Genomic DNA, 17,993 nt, shown 5'->3' on the forward strand with positions numbered 1-17,993 from the left:
TTCCTTATGCCATTTCTGACATTTCCTGAAAATTTCATCAAAATCCGTCCACAACCTTTTGAGTTATGTTGCGAACAATTGAACAAACCCTGCCAATCACATGACCTCCTTGGTGGAGGTAATAAAGATATTTGTAGCTTTGATAAGAGTGGTTATTGTTCAGGTCAAATATAAAATATGGTTATGACAGCTTAACTTCACAATGGATCATGGTTTTGCTGACCTCCATGGGCCCCCAGTTTGGCTGGGTCCCAGAAACCTCCCCCTATAACCCCCTTCATGGTCGGCCCTCTCTAGACATGACTATTCTTGAATGTTCCTGGCTGTTTAACCACCTTCAGGTACAGTGGGGGTCCCCGGTCTCTGGCACCTTTATTTTGAGGGTCACGGGCTGAAAAGGTTGAGAACCATTGTTTTAAACTGTAATAAACCCCCTCAGTCAGTATCAGGTGTGACCAACATTTGCCTCACGCAGTGCAGCACACCTCCTTCCCTTAGAGTTGATCAGGTTGTTGATTGTGGCCTGTGGAACATTGGTCCACTCCTCTTTAAACTGTGTGAGGTTGCTGGATATTGGCAGGACCTGGAACACGCCGTCGTATACGCCTGATCCAGAGCATCCCAAACATGCTCATTGGCTGACGTGTCTGGTGAATATGCTGGTCATGCAAGAACTGGGATGTTTTCAGCTTCCAGGTGTACAGATCCCTGCAACATGGGGCCGTGCACTATCCTTCTGCAACACGAGGTGATGGTCGTACATGAATGGCACAATAAAGGGCCTCAGGGTCTCGTCACGGTACCTCTGTGCATTCAAAATGCCATCAATAAAATGCACCTGTGTTTGTTGTCCATAACATACGCCTGCCCATACCATAACCTCAACGCCACCATGGGCCACTCCATTCACAACGCTGTCATCAGCTAACTGCTCACCCACACGACGCCATGCACTCCGTCTGCCATCAGGCTTCTGCAGTGAACCTGGATTCATCCATGAGGAGAAAACCTCTCTAAAGTGCCAGATGCCATCCAATGTGATTATTTTCCCACTCAAGTCGATTACGACGACGAACTGCAGTCAGGTCGAGACCCCGATGAGGACGACGAGCATGCAGAGGAGCTTCCCTCAGACGCTTTCTGACAGTTTGTGCTGAAATTCTTTAGTTATGCAAAAGAAATGATGACCTATCAATACTGCATTATTGGTATGTTTAGAAAATAAAGCTTTAGTATTTGGATAAAACACCTCTGGTGAAGTAACAGTAACCTGATGTTCAATGATGACTAAAGTAAGGAGACGACTTTAGGAGGTCACGGTTAGAACTCATGATTTCAAATTTGATCTCATATTTTGACCTTTCAAATGTATGATTTCAACTTTCTCCTCCTACATTTGCTCTTTAAAAACATTACTTTTCTATTTTAATGTCACGTTCTGATCTTTTGAACTAATAAATTTGAAGTTTTATCTCAGATTTAAACCTTTAAACTTATCATTTTTACTTTTTTTGAATTTCCAAATGATTTATCACCAGTGCTGTTTTTTTAATACTTTATTTCTGGTGAAAATGAGGTTGATGGTTTTGGTTAAATGTTGACCCTGTTAGGCTCTCAGGTTCGACTTAAACCCAGAATCGGCCCCTGCTGTGGTTGAGTTTGCTACCCCTGCTATAAATGCACCCAACAATAATTACAGGCAGCGAAAATAAAGAGCTCATGTTAAGGCACGGCGGCCAAATGTATACTTAAAACATGGTCTTACCTTAATATAGCAGTATGTGACACTGTGACATGGATGTCCGGTTAGTCCTACTGTGGCTCAGGTATCCAGTGATAGCAGCCTGCTAGCGGATGTTGCTAACTCTTCATCTCAGCTCTCAGCTACCTGTTCAGGTGAGCGGTAACCTTTACAGGTGAACCTATCTCAGTGTCTGCAGGTGCATCAGCTGTTGTTCCACTGCTGCTGATGACTTCTGGGTCACAGCTGTTTTTATCTTTTGCCTTTCTGTTAGCTGAAACTAACTCTCACTGCTAATGTTGACTTTGAAATTAGCGCTTGATTGTCTGTGATTGGTGGGGTGTTTAACGATATGCTGCTTTTGCACACAAGTCAGGATGTGATAGGCTGATATGACGCTTGTTTGTTTAGCCTGCCTACCAACAGGCTGCAACACACCATATTCAAAAACAAAACCCCACTTTGTAGCTTTTCAGATAGAACTGTAAACATGTGCTCCGTTTTTAAGTTTTATCATTGATTAATTGAACTGATTTTTTTTTCCTTAAAAAGTATGTGTTAATATGTTGTCCCCCTGTTTTTTGTTTTATTTTTATTTATTTATTTATTTTTATTACTCTTTAATTTTATTTGTCCTTCACCGTCAATTCAATTTATTTCCTTACACATATTCTTTTTTTCTGCCAATTCATTGCTACACTTGTTTTTTTAAAGTTGTATTCAAAAGTATGTTCTCATACATTGTTTGTACATCTCAATCCTGACATAAAGTTCTGAGAAAAAAGGGCTGCAACATACGGTCACACAGTCAGCCTATTACTCTACACATTAGAGAACCAACACGCAATCTTACTTTTACACACACTCGCTGTGAGACGCAGCACAGACTGTAACCCATGAACAGGAAGAGGAGAGATACTGAATTAAACTACCGTCAGCGTGTCCATGTGGGCCCCTGATGGGTTATATGTGGGTTTGTCCATGGGTTCCATGTTGGCCCCACCTGTGATTGCCCATCTGCACGTGTGGATCAGCCCATATGAGACCCATATAGGCCCCTTCTTGAAATTCTTGCAATTGCCCATGTTTACTACGAGTAGGATCTATCTTGGATCTCTAGATGGGGCCTATATGGGTCCCATATGGGCTGATCCACACGTGCAGTTCACATTGGCAGTCACAGGTGGGCCAACATGGAACCCATGGAACCCCAGCCCATATATAACCCATATGGGGCCCACATGGACATGCTGGCTGTCACGCTTTTATTTTCATCAGAAATATGTACCTGTATATACTTTAAAAAAAAGTACGCACAGTGCATGTAGACAAACAAATTTAACAAATGTATTAGACCAGCTGTCATCTCTGTCTCAGAGACCATCCAGCATCATGAAGTGCTTTAATGCGGACTCTTTCATTTTCAGTCAGCTCTCCATGTTTTACCATTTTGAACAGGAATGAGGAATTTCAAACTGAATCCACCCAAATCTGAGCCGGCTCACTGGGCTTCTCTGAGAAGTCAGAAATGAATCAAGCATAACATTCAACCACTAAAACTCATTTTTCTCTTCAGGAATGACAGTAAATAACTATAATCTGACATATTAATCAAGAAATATTAATGTGCTTTACTATTTTTTCAGTTTTTTTGTAAATCAGTAAATTTAAAATATTCATGGATAACAATAATAACTCTATTTTAGCATTAAAAATATAATTTGGCTTAAAGAGCTTCTACATATTGGTGTATTAACCATTGCAGAAAGATCAAAAATGATTTTGGTAATTACCAATGCTGTTAATTTAGGGCAGCTGTGGCAGAAACCTGACTTTGGGTGGTGGTCTAATAAATTTGTTAAGCACTGTAGATAGATAAATTCTGTTTCAAATCAGATACTAACTTCAATATTCTATTTTTCATAAATTTAGATTGTTGAAATTTTTCTGAAATTTGTTCCTTGATTGCTCATCAGGAGGCGGTGATAGGTCCTGCTAGACCAGTTGAGAACCAGAGATATTTAATCTGATTCCGATATATATATATATATATATACATATATAGATAGATAGATATAGATATAGATATAGATATATCTATCTATCTATCTATGTATATAGATAGATAGATAGATAGATAGATAGATAGATAGATATGTATACTTTCAACTTTTTAAATTATGCATGCTTTTTTTCTTTATAGTCTATTTTTAGTCTTAAATGCAAGCAATAAACTAATTAAATTGGATTAAAACATTATTTCAAACATACCATATTTTGTTTAAATGAGTGTATCATAATATTCATAGTTTAAAATGTAAATATTCACAGTAAATAAAGGATCTCTCCAACCAATAACACCCATGGCTTTAACTATTCTCAAATAGAGCACAGAGAAGGGAAACACATACTAGCAAGCAGCTTCCAGCCATTTGTGGCTAAGGTTAGCCTGAGTCACAGAGCACATGACAGTAGTTGCAAAATTCAATCACATAACCATGACTAAGTTCAGACAGCCCTCCTCTTCATCCTCCCTCACCATGATGGCATCCTCTTCTCTGGGATTAGCGGTTCTGTTATCTCCTGGTGGTTGATGCTTGTCTCTGGTGATTTTATGTCACTCTCCCCAAGCTTTGTTATCTAACAGCCCTCATTATCTCTGTATAGGTCTATCTTTGTAATGGGTTAAAGGTTATAATGGTTATAATGGGTTACAGGTAAGTCCAAAGACCATTAGGCTCCCATCTTTACTACTACAAGGAAACTGAGACATAAAATGTTCAATTTAATTTTTTCTGGCATTAAGTTTTCATTTTTTTAAAGTATTTTCGCGCTTATTTCCCCCCGAGTGCTCTGAGAACACATCTACGGGCTCTCTGACCTGTTTCTATCACGGGCGGACCTCCCCCGTGCCGGCGTAACCCTGATACAAAATCGAACACACCCAACAACAGGGAAAGACCAACTGTCAAAATTCACCAATCAGTGCTGCCGAAGGAAAAAACGCTCGAAGCTGATTGGCTGAAATCAAAGCCAATCAAGTATTAGTGTTGGTTTACATTTCCGCATTGGCGGTTTAACTCAGAGACGCTCCGTTTAATCAGGAGAGAGGCTGATAGTGAGATTAAACATTTAAGTTCAGGTGTTTAAGTTTACCTGCAGTCATTAAAGTGAGCTGGTGGTAAAGAGGGATGTCCGGTATTAGGTAAGAGCTCCTCACATCCATGAAAATACTCTTACTGTCTGAATAAGTACTATAATGAAGTTAAAATTAGTCCTGCTTCCCTTATAAAATACTGTTTTTGAAAAATAACGTCTGTCGTTAGTTTGTAGCTGATTTATCTGAGTGTGTATAATGATGTTTCTGTTTTGTAACCTGTCTGTCTGCTGTGTCATTGCTCTAACACACCCTCTCTGCTGTTACCTCACATGTTTCTCAATCTCTCAGAAATCTGTTCCGGCGAGCTTGGTCCTCTGCTGAGAGGCTGGATGGAAAAACTGCGGTCATCACTGGTGCTAACACTGGGATTGGCAAAGAGACAGCCATAGACCTGGCAAAGAGAGGCAAGTTTCTCTAAAATCTGGAGTTTTAACCCTCACATTTACTACCCTCTGGACACCTTCGAGGTACACGTACAAAAACTGCCATTAAATCACCATACTCAACATGTTTATCTACTTTTTTTTCATAAATCTCCTTAACAACTTCAGACCTGCTCAAATCTACCAAACATTCAATATTTTTTAAGATTTTAACCCTTTAAATGCCAGTTTTATTATTTGAAATATTTTATTTTTTACTAAAAAACAGAAAGTGATTTATTTTTCATATAATAAATAGTAGATAGATGGGGCTTTGGGGGTGAAAAGAGTCTTGGATGGGTCAAAGATTAGCAACAAAATTGATTTGATTTTTGTGGTTTTAAGAGTTAGTCCATGGAATAGTGAAACCGCAGGAAAGTTGGTTAAAGATTTATAAAATAGCAAAAATGGGTTAAACGTGGCACAAAATGTTGCAGAAATGGCAGAATGAAGCAGGGACGTTGTGAAAAGTGTTAAACATGAGTTTATATTGGTGCTAAATCAAAAGTGTTTAGGGCCAGTTCTCTGGGATTTTCAGGAGCTCAGCCAGTTCTGCGGGCATGCCTGTGTCTTTGTGGTACAGTAGTGGTTTTCAGAGTGTGTGAGAGTGAGAGTGAGCCTCCCCTTAGAAGAAATGATTCATTCAGTGGACCCCCACCCACAAAAAGGATTCAAATTTAAAAAAAAAAATTAAACAACAACATTTCAAACATTTATGTCTAGTCTTTAAACATTTTTAACATTAATATATTTTGGATTTTTTGGTTAGCAACTGTCCTTAAACATCTGCCTTTCCCTCTTTTTCAGTAATAATGCCATTAAATACCCCTTTTCATATTTTTTTGGCCATTTTACAACTTCTTTTTGCCACTTTTCCCCATTTTTGCCCCTTTGCACCTTTTTTGCCCATTTAAGCCACCTTTCATCATTAAATATCCCTTTTTTCCTTTTTTTTTTGCTGATTTTTGCAACGTCTTTTTGACACTTTTCCCAATTTTTGCCACTTTTCTCCTTTTTTTGCCCTTTTTTTTTTTTTTTTTTTACAATTTTTGCCAGTTTTTGTCCATTTAAGCTGCCCATTGCCAATTAATAGCACTTGTTTCCTTTTTCCCAATTTTTGCTTTTCACCATTTTTTTGCCCTTTTTCACCATTTTTTGCCACTTTTTGTCCATTTAAACTACCCGTTGCCATTACATACCACTTGTTTCCTCTTTTTTGACCATTTTTTCCACTCTTGACTGATATTTGCCCATTTCAGTCACTTTCCAGTCACTTTTTTGTGACTTCTCACCCATTTTTCCTACTTTCTGACCATTTTTTCACTTTTCCTCCCCATTTTCACCCAGGTTTTTGCTGCTTTTTGACCATTTTGCCACCTTTAACCCCTTTTTATTGCTACTTCAAGCTGTGTTTGCCACTTTTTACCTCTTAGATTGTGGCTCTTGCAATGGTATTTTTAAAAAATTTGGCTCTTTGGTTGAGTAACACTTCTCTATAGCATAGTTCTTATAGTAACTATAAGTTTATCCATTTTGCTCCATGCACAGCAGAGGTTCGCAAAGCAAATCACCTTTTTTCTGGTTTATGGTTCCGCACCTCCACTGAAGCTCTGTGGCGCCCCCTAGGGGAGGCCAGCCTCACACTTTGAAAACCACTGGTCTACGGCATTATTGGGGTATATCTCACTGGTAATGCCTAAAATTGTCCTGCGTTTTGACAGAAAATACAAATACTATTAAAGTAATATGTTAATCAGAACAACATACTGATGTAATTTTTTTTTATTTGGAAGTCCGGCCCCCAGAGACTCTCTCAAGAATAAATCTGGCCTTTGTGCAAATGTAGTTCATGACCCCTGTTCTATATTATAACCAACACAGTATTAGATATAACTAGAGCTGAACAATTTTGAAAAATATGTAATTGTGATGATTTTGACTTATATTGAAAATTGGATAGGAGTTGATGTATTGAAGGCAGTTATAATTTTAGTGTCATTCTCTTATTTAGTAAGAAAAACATACAAAAAGTAGGATTTTTGTAGACTATTCTAAAAACTGCCTGTGGATGATTGCATGATATGTAGTGCATAACATCTCTGCTGCAAAAAAAAAAGATGCAAACTGGTATTTTGAGACAAATTTCAGCTTAAAGAAATATTGCACCTTCTGCGATTTAAAAATTGCAGCAGGCCATACTGCGATTTAATGTAATTTTCGATTAATTTCCCAGCCCTAGTTGGCACTGACTTCTTCAAATCACTTCATGGCCAATAAACAGCCCCAAACACCAAAAGTATTTATTTACTGTGATGGATTAGAGCAGAGGTTCTCAAACTTTTCAGGGCAGAAAATATTCCAAGGACCCCCATATAACTCTAACACTGATTAAACATATGTTCACTGCCATTTGTACTCCTAGATGCTGTATTTTAAACTCTTTTACCTAAATACAAGCTCTCGTCCAGTTAAGTGTGGCTTCTTACTTTTTGCAATCCTGTGAGCAGCCAATAAGAAGCTGTCTGTGCTTTTCCTGAGGTTGCGGTCAGGTTCACCCTTCGTTTTTACTGGCAGATTTATCCCTCACCCTTTCGTCTGAAAAAAACGTTTGTTTTTTCCTTAAACTCTGCATGCTTTGTTACCAGATGACACTTTAGCTTGGTCAGCTTCATGGTTTTTACATGAAAACACACAACACATTTGGTCTTCCATCGCTGTTCTCCATAAAACCAAACTCCAGACAGCTGTTATCATACTCTCAGTTTGGCTGGTTTGGGCCTAGCATCACTTGATGACATGGACCATATCTGAGTTTTTATTGGCCAAAAGCTGACTTATGTGGGAATCATTGGTTTAGTATGGTTGTTTTATGATGCTGTGATCCCTAAACGTATTCATTTGATACCCCAAGCTGTGGCAAGCAGACCGCCAGGGGTCCCTGGACTCCAGACTGAGAACTACTTGATTAGAGCAGTGGTTCTTAAATGGTGTGGCGAGGCACTCTGGTGTGCCTGTTACCACAGACTCATTCCAGCTTAGTGATACTTGGAGACCCCACTATATATCTGGTGCAGTAACAAGGCAATCTGATGTGAGATTTCAAAATAAAAGCCTTCTCAAATATGCTATATTCATTTTGCAACTGCCCAACTTTAAAATGAAATAATTAAGAAAATAACTGCCCAACTTTAAATTGAAATATTTAAGAAACCCCCTGTTACCACAGACTCATTCCACCTTAGAGTGATAGTTGCCTAAATGGTTAGTTCTGTCAAGAAAAACACTTGATTTGCAGCTATGAATATTTCTTTATAAGCATGCACTATTTAGCACGTATTGCTGTTATTTCTGTTTGATGGTGTGGCTGTTCTGGGAGCCCCCTGCCTTCCCATGAGCCTACGTAGAAAGCATCAAGCATCCTGGTCTTCCTAAGCCAATAAGGAAAGCCTAAGGCAGGGAGAGAAGCAGTAGAAACCCCAGAGCAGAGCAGGAATCAGAAACAACTGAATGGCATTGATGAAGTCAGAAACAGAATAAAGGAGGGGCTGGGGTGGAGGAGGGTTGCAAGAGCAGCTTACAGAGAGAGCAGCAGAGCGTAGCCAGGCTGGAGTAGGTTAGCTACAGCAGCATGAGAGCGATTAACCAATAGTGTGCTTAGAGCAAATCAGCTGGCAAATAGACAATCATTTCCAAGTTTATGGGGATGCCAATCAAATTTCAAGGGGGCCTGTTTGGCCCTAGCTACCACTGGCTCCGCCCCTTGAATATTATTGCTGCTATTGGCAAGATATTGTTATTATTACCTCCGCCAAGGAGGTTATGTGATCGGGTGGGTTTGTTCGTTTGTTAGTTTGTTAGCAACATAACTCAAAAAGTCATGGATGGATTTTCATGAAATTTTCAGGAAATGTCAGAAATGGCATAAGGAAGAACTGATTTTGGGAGTGATCCGGATCACCATCTGGATCCAGGAATTTTTTTAAAGGATTCTTCACTATTGGGAGATAGGGCTAATGGTGGAGGTCTGCACTCTCTGAGTGCTTTTCTAGTTTTGGTTGCCAACATGTTTACCGCAGTGTTGTTTCAATTTAACAAATGCATCAATAAATTCTTCTTTGTTCACAGAATTAGCATGGTAGCGCAGCCTTGTGCCAAAACTCTGAAGTACAATACAGCCAGCAGAAGCTTCATGTTCAAATGTGGGCCACATGTTATGTTATTTCTAGAGACAGCCAGAAGTTTTAACTCCTCTCACCTATTTATCACTGATTTTGTGTGATGTATACAAGAGGTGTCACAGTTTAACTGGTGCTGGATTAACTGGTGACACTCTGTTAACCAGTTGAAGACTCAGAAGTAACAAAACATAACCAGCAGCTGTCATATGCAAGATTATTATCTAGTTAACTGAAACTAAAACTAAATTAAACTTTACCAAAAAAGAAAACTAACTAAAACTTAACTCTGACCTTGTAAAACTAACTAAGATTAAAAAAATCAGGGAGAATTATCTTTAGTTTTAGTTCTTAGCAAACCCCAACCCCCATTTTTCAGGCCCGCAGCATCCTGAAGGACATATTTTACATCCTAATGTATATAAAGGCTGAAAGCAACAACACTTGTTTTTGGCATGAAAAGTGTCAGAGAGAGAAGTTAACTTCAAAGATGGCTGCTATGATTATATTTAACTGAGGGTCAGCTCAGGTGGTGCAGCTCCATTCATCCTCACAGTGATTCTTGCACTCAGTGGTGTGTTTATTCATCCATATTTATTTTTGGCGTTGTCATGGTGAAGTGTTTGCTTTTGCACTTGTCCCAAACAGGTGTGGCAAAACTTTAAACTTGTTTCACTATGATTTATTACCCCACTTTTGGCACTGTGATTGTTTTCTGACATTTTTTCTGATGCACCTTAAGGCTTATTAAACCAGTGGTTCTCAAATGGTGTGCCATGGTACACTGGTGTGCCTTGAGACAAGTCTAGGTGTGCCTTGAAAATTCGTCCAACTTTACATAAGTACTACAACTATGCAACAACTAAAGAAACTCTCACCAATGTCCTTGCTGCATGCAAGCGTCACACGTGTCTTTGCATGCTCACTGTCCACCTGTTATCTGTTAAATATGCAAATGTAAATTTACATGTAAAAATATGACATCTCATGCTTTTACGTAGAAAATCGGAGGTATGGTGCCTCTAACGGCTGTGAGCCACATAGTTTTGTCTCCATGTTAGCACAGGTCAGACCATAAAAATTCATAAATGGGTATGGAGAATATCCATGCATTATACTCCTCTTTGTAAAACAAGCTAACAAGTTTCGAGAGTCAGAAAAGTGGAAGAAAATTAAGAATATCCTCTTGTGGGACACTCCTGGGGTCTTGTCATCCTCTGTGCAACCTCTTCCCTTGTTACTTGTCCATCTTAATAGGAGCGACAGAGAGAAAATAGGAACATGGTGACTGGGGATAAACATGGGGAGCTGCAGTGCATCACTTGCAGAATGTCAGGATGCTACAAAAGGAAACTGTAATCAAACTGATGTAGCTGACGCTTGCTCACATTGCATGTAGTTGGGACTGGGACATGTTGCTACTTGCTACACATGCTAAAGAGGTTATTTTGCAAGGACATTAATAATGTGCGCCTTGAGAAGTCAGCTTGCTTTTTGGTGTGCCTTAGGCAAAAAAAGTTTGAAAACCATTGCATCAAACCACATGGTGAAATTTGAATATACCTTCATGCAGTTCTAGCTCGCTACCTTGCTGTGAGTATATTAAATTTAAATGTTTTTCTTTGAATATGCCACAACTATAAAGAGAAATGTATTTTTTTGTAGTGTTTTAAATTTCATATTATGTGTGTTCTAACTTTAATAGTACAATTTACTATCCAAGGACTTGTCTTTATCTTCTTTGAGTTTTTTGCAAACTTCAGACAAATATTTCCTTTCATCTATGAATATCTCATCAAATTCACTTCTGTTATTCAGCCATGAGGGGGTGCTCTTGACCTTTAAACCATGCTTCTAATCTGTGAATGAAGGGTTAACAGAATATCTAAAGGGATGTTGCTTTTGCTGTTTTTTATTATCTTATTTTTTTTTTTTTTTATCTATTCCTAGGGGCTAGGATCATCATGGCATGTCGGGACCCAGAGAGAGGACAGGCCGCTGTGCAGGAAGTCATCGAGAAGTCAGAGAACCAAAATGTCGTCTACATGAAACTTGACTTGGCTGATAGCAAGTCGATCAGAGAGTTCGCTGAAGCTGTCAATAAAGGTTCAAAACAACTTTTTTCTAAACATATGATGGAACTGTAAAACGACAGTGGCTGTGTCCGAAACCACACACTCATTCCCTCCTCCCTGTCCACTCTATTGTGAGCAGCATATAGCGGACTATCTAGTGGACTCAACTACAAAACACAAAAATGATTTCGGACACTACTCTGACTGCGGGCGATGACGTCATTGCCGTCTCACAATTAAAACGTTTAGCAGCAACAGCTCTTAAATTTCCTTGACAACAGCTGAGGATTGAAATTAACAGTAGAATTTAACTGAAAACTGCTACAAAATGTAACGTATTTTCACAAAAAAATAGATATAGATTTAAAAAAAGTTGTCTCTATTGTGACAAAATAATCTACATTTTTGTGTGTATTATCATTTTTTTGCATTAAGATGACGGTCTCATGTCTTGTAATCATCATAGGGGGATAAAGTTACTCCGTTTTGAATCCTTAATATTTTCTTACAGATTTGGTAAAACCAACAAACAAAAAAGCATTTTAAAAAGTTTTTATATATGTTCCTGTGCTCCTCTCGTTCATCCGTCATGTTTGAGAGCAGCAACCGCTATGCATTATGGTAAATATTGCTGGGCTAGTGGCCATCGGTTGTTCACTACTTTCACAATGCATTGTGGGATAGAATGAGTGCACTATATAGTGAATGTTTACTCAGAATTCGGACTCCGCAAAATGGCGTATTCACTATATAGTGAATAGGGAGTGGTTTCGGACACAGCCACTGTCTCACCTCTTACTGTTTTTCCACAGATGAGCCAAGACTGAACCTCCTCATCAACAACGCTGGTGTGATGGTTTGTCCTTACGGGAAGACGGCAGATGGATTTGAGATGCAGATCGGTGTCAATCACATGGGTAAACAAGATGATGCTATCTCTTACATTTTTGTTCTTTTCCTGCAGTTTTTCATGAATTTCATTTATGTTTTGACTGCAAAACCCTTTTTTGTTATCTCCCCTTCTTACAGTCTTTTCCATTACTTTGCACATACAAAATTAGTGAATTCTAAGACTTCTAAGCCTAGAGCACACTCATGTGTCAGACACATCCCACTGTGGAAACCATTGGCATTCAAATTATTTGTATACCTGACAATCAAAAATGATGCCAGTGGACTACAGATCTGAAAATAAAAGCAAAGAAAAGATAAAGGAAGGAATAACTCTACAGCCCTAGGTCAGGGGTCATCAACTACATTTGTACAAGGGCCAGCTTTTTAAAGCTTTATTTTTGGGCCTTTTCATGCCTTTATTTGATAGAGTAAGGACAGTAGATAGAGTCGGAGACAGGGAAGAGAGTGGGGAGAGACATGCGGTGAAGGGCCACAGGTCGGATTCGAACCCGGGCTGCCTGCGTACATGGGTAGCTACATGTGACTCTGGAGCCACATGTAGCTCTTTTATGTCTCTTCTGTTAAATTATTTGACCTCAGAAATGTATACAATATATATACAATATATATATACAACAAATATACAATTCTGAATCTGAAAATCATCTTTTTATTTTTTCCAGGTCACTTCCTGTTGACATATCTGTTGCTTGACTTGATCAAAAAATCTGCACCAGCCAGGATTATCAACGTTTCCTCCATGGCTCACCGATGGGGCACCATTAACCTCGACGACATCAACAGCGAGAAGAGATACGACAAGCAAGCAGCGTACTCTCAGAGCAAGCTGGCCAACGTCCTGTTCACCCGCTCACTGGCAAAGAGACTAGAAGGTAAACCTCAGACCGTCATTTGAGGACAAATTCAATCATTCTTTACAGAAATATAACCATGAACTGATCCGTCCTTCAGGCACTGATGTCACGACTTACTCCCTCCACCCTGGAGTTGTCCAGACAGATTTATGGCGCCACCTTAATGGCCCACAGCAGGTTCTCATGAAGATAGCCAGTCCATTCACTAAAAACTCATCACAGGGAGCTCAGACATCAATTTACTGCGCAGTGGAGCCATCGCTGGATAAGGAGAGCGGTGGATACTACAGGTAATCTTGACATTATTCAGCATATCATCATACTTAGCAAAGTGAAGGTTATAGAGTAAGTTCTGGTTTAATACTTGGGATTGATTAATTCAGTTGCATACACGAGGATTCAGCCTATGGCCTGTAATCAGTCCATTTTGCACCATTTTTGTTGATAATTTATGAAAAACCAGCTGCATTTCTGCCTTTATTCATTTTGATCTACTGCCTGATATTTCGCTGCATCCACACTAAATGTCATAGATAAAGGAGATTTGAAACTAAAGACTTTAAGCCTTGAAAATGGCTAACGGCTTAAAGGGGAAATATTTAACCCTTTTCAGACAAGTTTATATCGGTCTCAGAGGTCCCCTAAACATGCCTGTGAAGTTTGTTGCTGTAAAAACACTCCAGTAATGATTTTTGCATGACTAAAATCTAGGGGTGCACCAATTGCGAATTTTCTGGCCGATCACCGATCTTTAAAAAGTCTGACCTGCCGATTCCGATTTTGGCCGATACCGATTTTTTTATAACTGACAGCATACACCTTTAATGTTCCAATCTTGTTTTATTGAATAACATTGAACAATACCTGTGAAACAACACAAACTTGTTGTTTTAACTGCACATGAGGTAGTTCTCTCAAATATAAATGAAAAGTTTAAAGCATTGCTGTCCAAACTACTAAATTATATCAGGTCCTTCAGTCTTTTATTTTTCACATTTTAGTAGGTAGAGGTACATATGAAACCGATCTTATCCACCGATCTTATTTACAAGGATCGGCCGATCTCCTAAAATTAAGGAAATCGGCGCCGATACTGATTTTGGCCGATCAATCGGTGCATCCCTACTAAAAACCTTTCTGTTTCAGCCCTGCTCAGAACCAGCTGTTTCTGTGTCTGTGGCTTTAAATGTTAATGAGCTGTCTGACTCCGCCCCTGACTACACCCCCTACGGAGATGGATGTGGCTCTCCTGTTGTTACAGACACTTTCATTCGAAGTTAAAGACCTGACTGGGATTTGAACCGTTATTCTCTCAGACCAGAGTCAGCGGGGTAACCCACTGAGCTATCCAGGACCTCAGCTGGCAGCTGAGAGGAAGATCAGGAGATGAGGGTGGAACTTTCTTTTAAGTAGGGAGGGCCAACCAAACCTGGGGGTGGGGCAAACTCCTCACATGACATCATGAGGGGAAAATCTGAGAACGGCTTGTTTCAGCACACATTTTCTGAAAGATGGAGAAAGAGAGGATGGATTTTTCTGGTATCTGAGGGGATTGTGGACAGGCCAGGGGCACATATTTTTCTTAGAAAACCTGAAAAAGTGATTTTTGCATAATATGTCCCCTTTAAAAAATGTGGTAAGACACAACATTAACAAGATCCTTAATGGCGAAATAAAGGTCTGTCCTAATAGCAGTGGTGGACAGTAATGGAGAACATCTACTTGAGTACTGTACTTAAGTACATTTTTTCAGTATTTGTATTTGAGTTATTTTTTGGAAACTTATGACTTTCACTCCACTACATTTCTAGGAAGCTTGTCGTAACTCGTTCCTTTTAGGTTCAGCGTAGCTTTGTAGTCAGATGTTTGTGTTTTTCTTTTCTAAAATGCAATTGGCCACATGCTGTGCTCCTCACAAAAGAGAACCAATCACAGTCACCGCTCACACCTGGGATGGATTTGGAAAAAGGCTACGTCATCCTCGCTCTGTGTAGCAAGCTCTCCCGCCTTCATTCAAACAAAACTCGGCAATAGAGACGGCAGGAGAAACTCAAGCTGAGAAACCAGCGCACCCATGGGCGTATCTCAGTTCCATGTTTGAGAGTTCAGAAATGAGGAATGATTCATAGTATTTCAAATGTCTTCTGTGTACACCGCCAACAAACTACCAGTCAGTCAGTCCATCATTAGGAGGTTTCAGAGAGTTACAAGGTTCTGTAAAAGCACTGAGAAAACAATACAGCGATTACTGATATTAGAAAATGTACTTTGTACTTTTGAATACTTAAGTATTTTTAAAAGTAAGTACTTTAGTACTTAACTTGAGTAAAATTTCACCAAGCCACCTTTACTTTTACTTCAATACTTTGACTCAAGTACTGGAGTTGAATACTTTGTCCACCACTGCCTAATAGCTCATCAGTCCCAGTTAGAAGGCTTTGAAATGTGTTGACAGAGCACAGAGAAACCCAATCCTGAATTAACTTATTAAATGTATTTTTGCAGCGATTGTGCTCCTGCCAACTGCTCAGCGGCCGGCAAAGACGACGTCCTGGCACAGAAGTTGTGGGAGCTGAGCTGCCAGATGCTGTCGCTAACGTGGGAATAAGGAATAAAAAAATCACTCTACAACCTGTTGGATATCTTTACTGACTAATGCAGTCAATCTTGTTTGTTAGGAGATAATGTGAATTTTTTACAAGTATCATATGAACCAATTACATGTATGTAAGCTTGATTTACTGATCAGAATCTAGTCTACTTTCCTGTTTGTCTAAAAGCTTTATGTTGGATTTGGATGTTCAGAGAAGAGTTTGTTAACTCAGATAAAATATGGTCTCTAATGAGTTAGACTACAATGATATCTGTGTGGTAAATGTCTAGAATGTATTTCTGTACCTGTATTTTCTGACTAAAGAACCTATTTTTACACTCCAGCTTTCTGGTTGTGTCTCATCCTGAGTCTTTTGATGTATCTAATATAGTGGTTAGAAATATTATCTCTCTCAAAGAATGCTGCCCCTCCAAAATAGTTCCCCCTTTTTTGAAGGCAGCAATAAAATGACCTGCCATTTACCGTATTGGTGTGCATTAAAATCTTTAGTATGGTATGTGGGGTCACAGCTGTTCTGGATCTTTAAAGCAGAGTATGAATGGGATGGTTAACAGGTACCTTTCCACTTACCTGCTCAGATGATATTTGGGTTCCTCTGTCAAACTCCACCATTGCCTCAGCTTATCTAATAAAACCAACATAAAACAAAGTTTATGGAGAGAAACAGAAGGCCACAGTATTCTCAGTGTGTTGTTTGGATTGTAAAATGCCACAGAAGTTATGGTAACGCTGATGATCAGTGGAACCAGTATTAGTTTTGACTAAATTATGACTGAAAAGGTCACACAGTCCAAAGAGAGACAGTTTATATCGGCTTAGATACAGGAAATGAGTCTTTGAATCTTACAATTCTTATATAACTGATTTGACTTTGTGAATACTTCTAAGTTAGACTACATGCAACAAAATGTGGTGAACAATACCGTCTTTTAATGTGATAATGATGTGATGTAGGATAAGTAAATCAATACTGAAGAGCCATGTTAGCCTCAGCTATAGCTGTTTACAGCATGCTTCTCATGAATCCAAAACCAAATTCAGCAATTTTACCACTAAATTTTCCAGTTTCTCTGAGGGATGATCACTAACATGACCTTCTTCTAACCTAATGACAAAGGTGTCAAATATACTAAAAGTATAAACACAAAATCAGAACAGATTTTCTTTGCATGAACCAATGATTCTTATTTACTGTGATAAATTCAGACCTTTTCGATGTGTTCGTTGTGAAAGCTCATCCTTGTTGTTCGATGTCCTAGTGAAGTAGTTTCTTTTTGTCTATAATTACAATACTTTGCCCTTCCTGTCATGGTGGATTTGTTGATTTGAAGTATTGGTGTAAAAACGTCAACAATAGGAGACCCACAGTCTCTCCATTGTTTGAGAATCCGGTGTTACTCAACTCTGCTCAACCAAAGAGACAAATTGTTGAAAAATACATTTGGAAGAGCCACAATCTAAGCGGTGAAAAGTGGCAAAGAAGGGTGGGAAGTGACCAAACAGTGAGTTAGTGGCAAAAACGTTGCAAAAAATGAGTGAAAAGTGACTAAAATGGGCAAAAATGAGAAAAAAGGAGTGAAATATGGGCAGATAGGGTCTAAAGATCGCAAAATGCAGGATAAAAGTGTCAAAAATGGGAGAAGTAACAAAAAGTAGTAGCAAAAATGGGCTTAAAGCGGCAAACAATGGGAGAAACGTGGCAAAAATGGTCCAAAAGAGGAAAAACTGAGTAATAAGTGATTAAAGTGGGCAAAAATCAGATAAAAAGTGCAAAAAAATGGGCAAAAAGCATCAAATGGTGGCAAAATTGGAAATTAGTGGCATTTAATTGCAAAAGGCAGCTTAGTTGGGCGAAAAGTGGCAAAAAAGGCCAAAAAAAGAGGCAAAAAAGTGCAAAAAGCTGGACAAAGGAGTCAAAAATGGGCTAAAAGCAGTAACAATGGAATTAAAGTGGCAAAAAATGGGAAATAAGGGCAATGGACATGCAGACACAAAATAGAGGTTGACAGTTAAACCTACTGTTGAAGTGTGGGAAAC

The 17,993-nt window shown here is 39.0% G+C and overlaps 1 protein-coding gene across 1 annotated transcript; it reads left to right on the forward strand.

Moving 5' to 3' along the window:
- Positions 1-4,786: 4,786 nt before the first annotated feature.
- Positions 4,787-16,278, forward strand: LOC121526968 (retinol dehydrogenase 12-like). The gene is made up of 7 exons (XM_041813577.1): positions 4,787-4,946; positions 5,190-5,305; positions 11,449-11,604; positions 12,386-12,490; positions 13,151-13,360; positions 13,440-13,632; positions 15,848-16,278. The coding sequence occupies exons 1-7, from the start codon at positions 4,933-4,935 to the stop codon at positions 15,948-15,950; spliced, it is 897 nt and encodes a 298-aa protein (XP_041669511.1). The 5' UTR covers positions 4,787-4,932; the 3' UTR covers positions 15,951-16,278.
- Positions 16,279-17,993: the final 1,715 nt, after the last annotated feature.

Source organism: Cheilinus undulatus, linkage group 19, assembly GCF_018320785.1.
Source record: "Cheilinus undulatus linkage group 19, ASM1832078v1, whole genome shotgun sequence".
NCBI classification, from domain to species: Eukaryota; Metazoa; Chordata; class Actinopteri; order Labriformes; family Labridae; genus Cheilinus; species Cheilinus undulatus.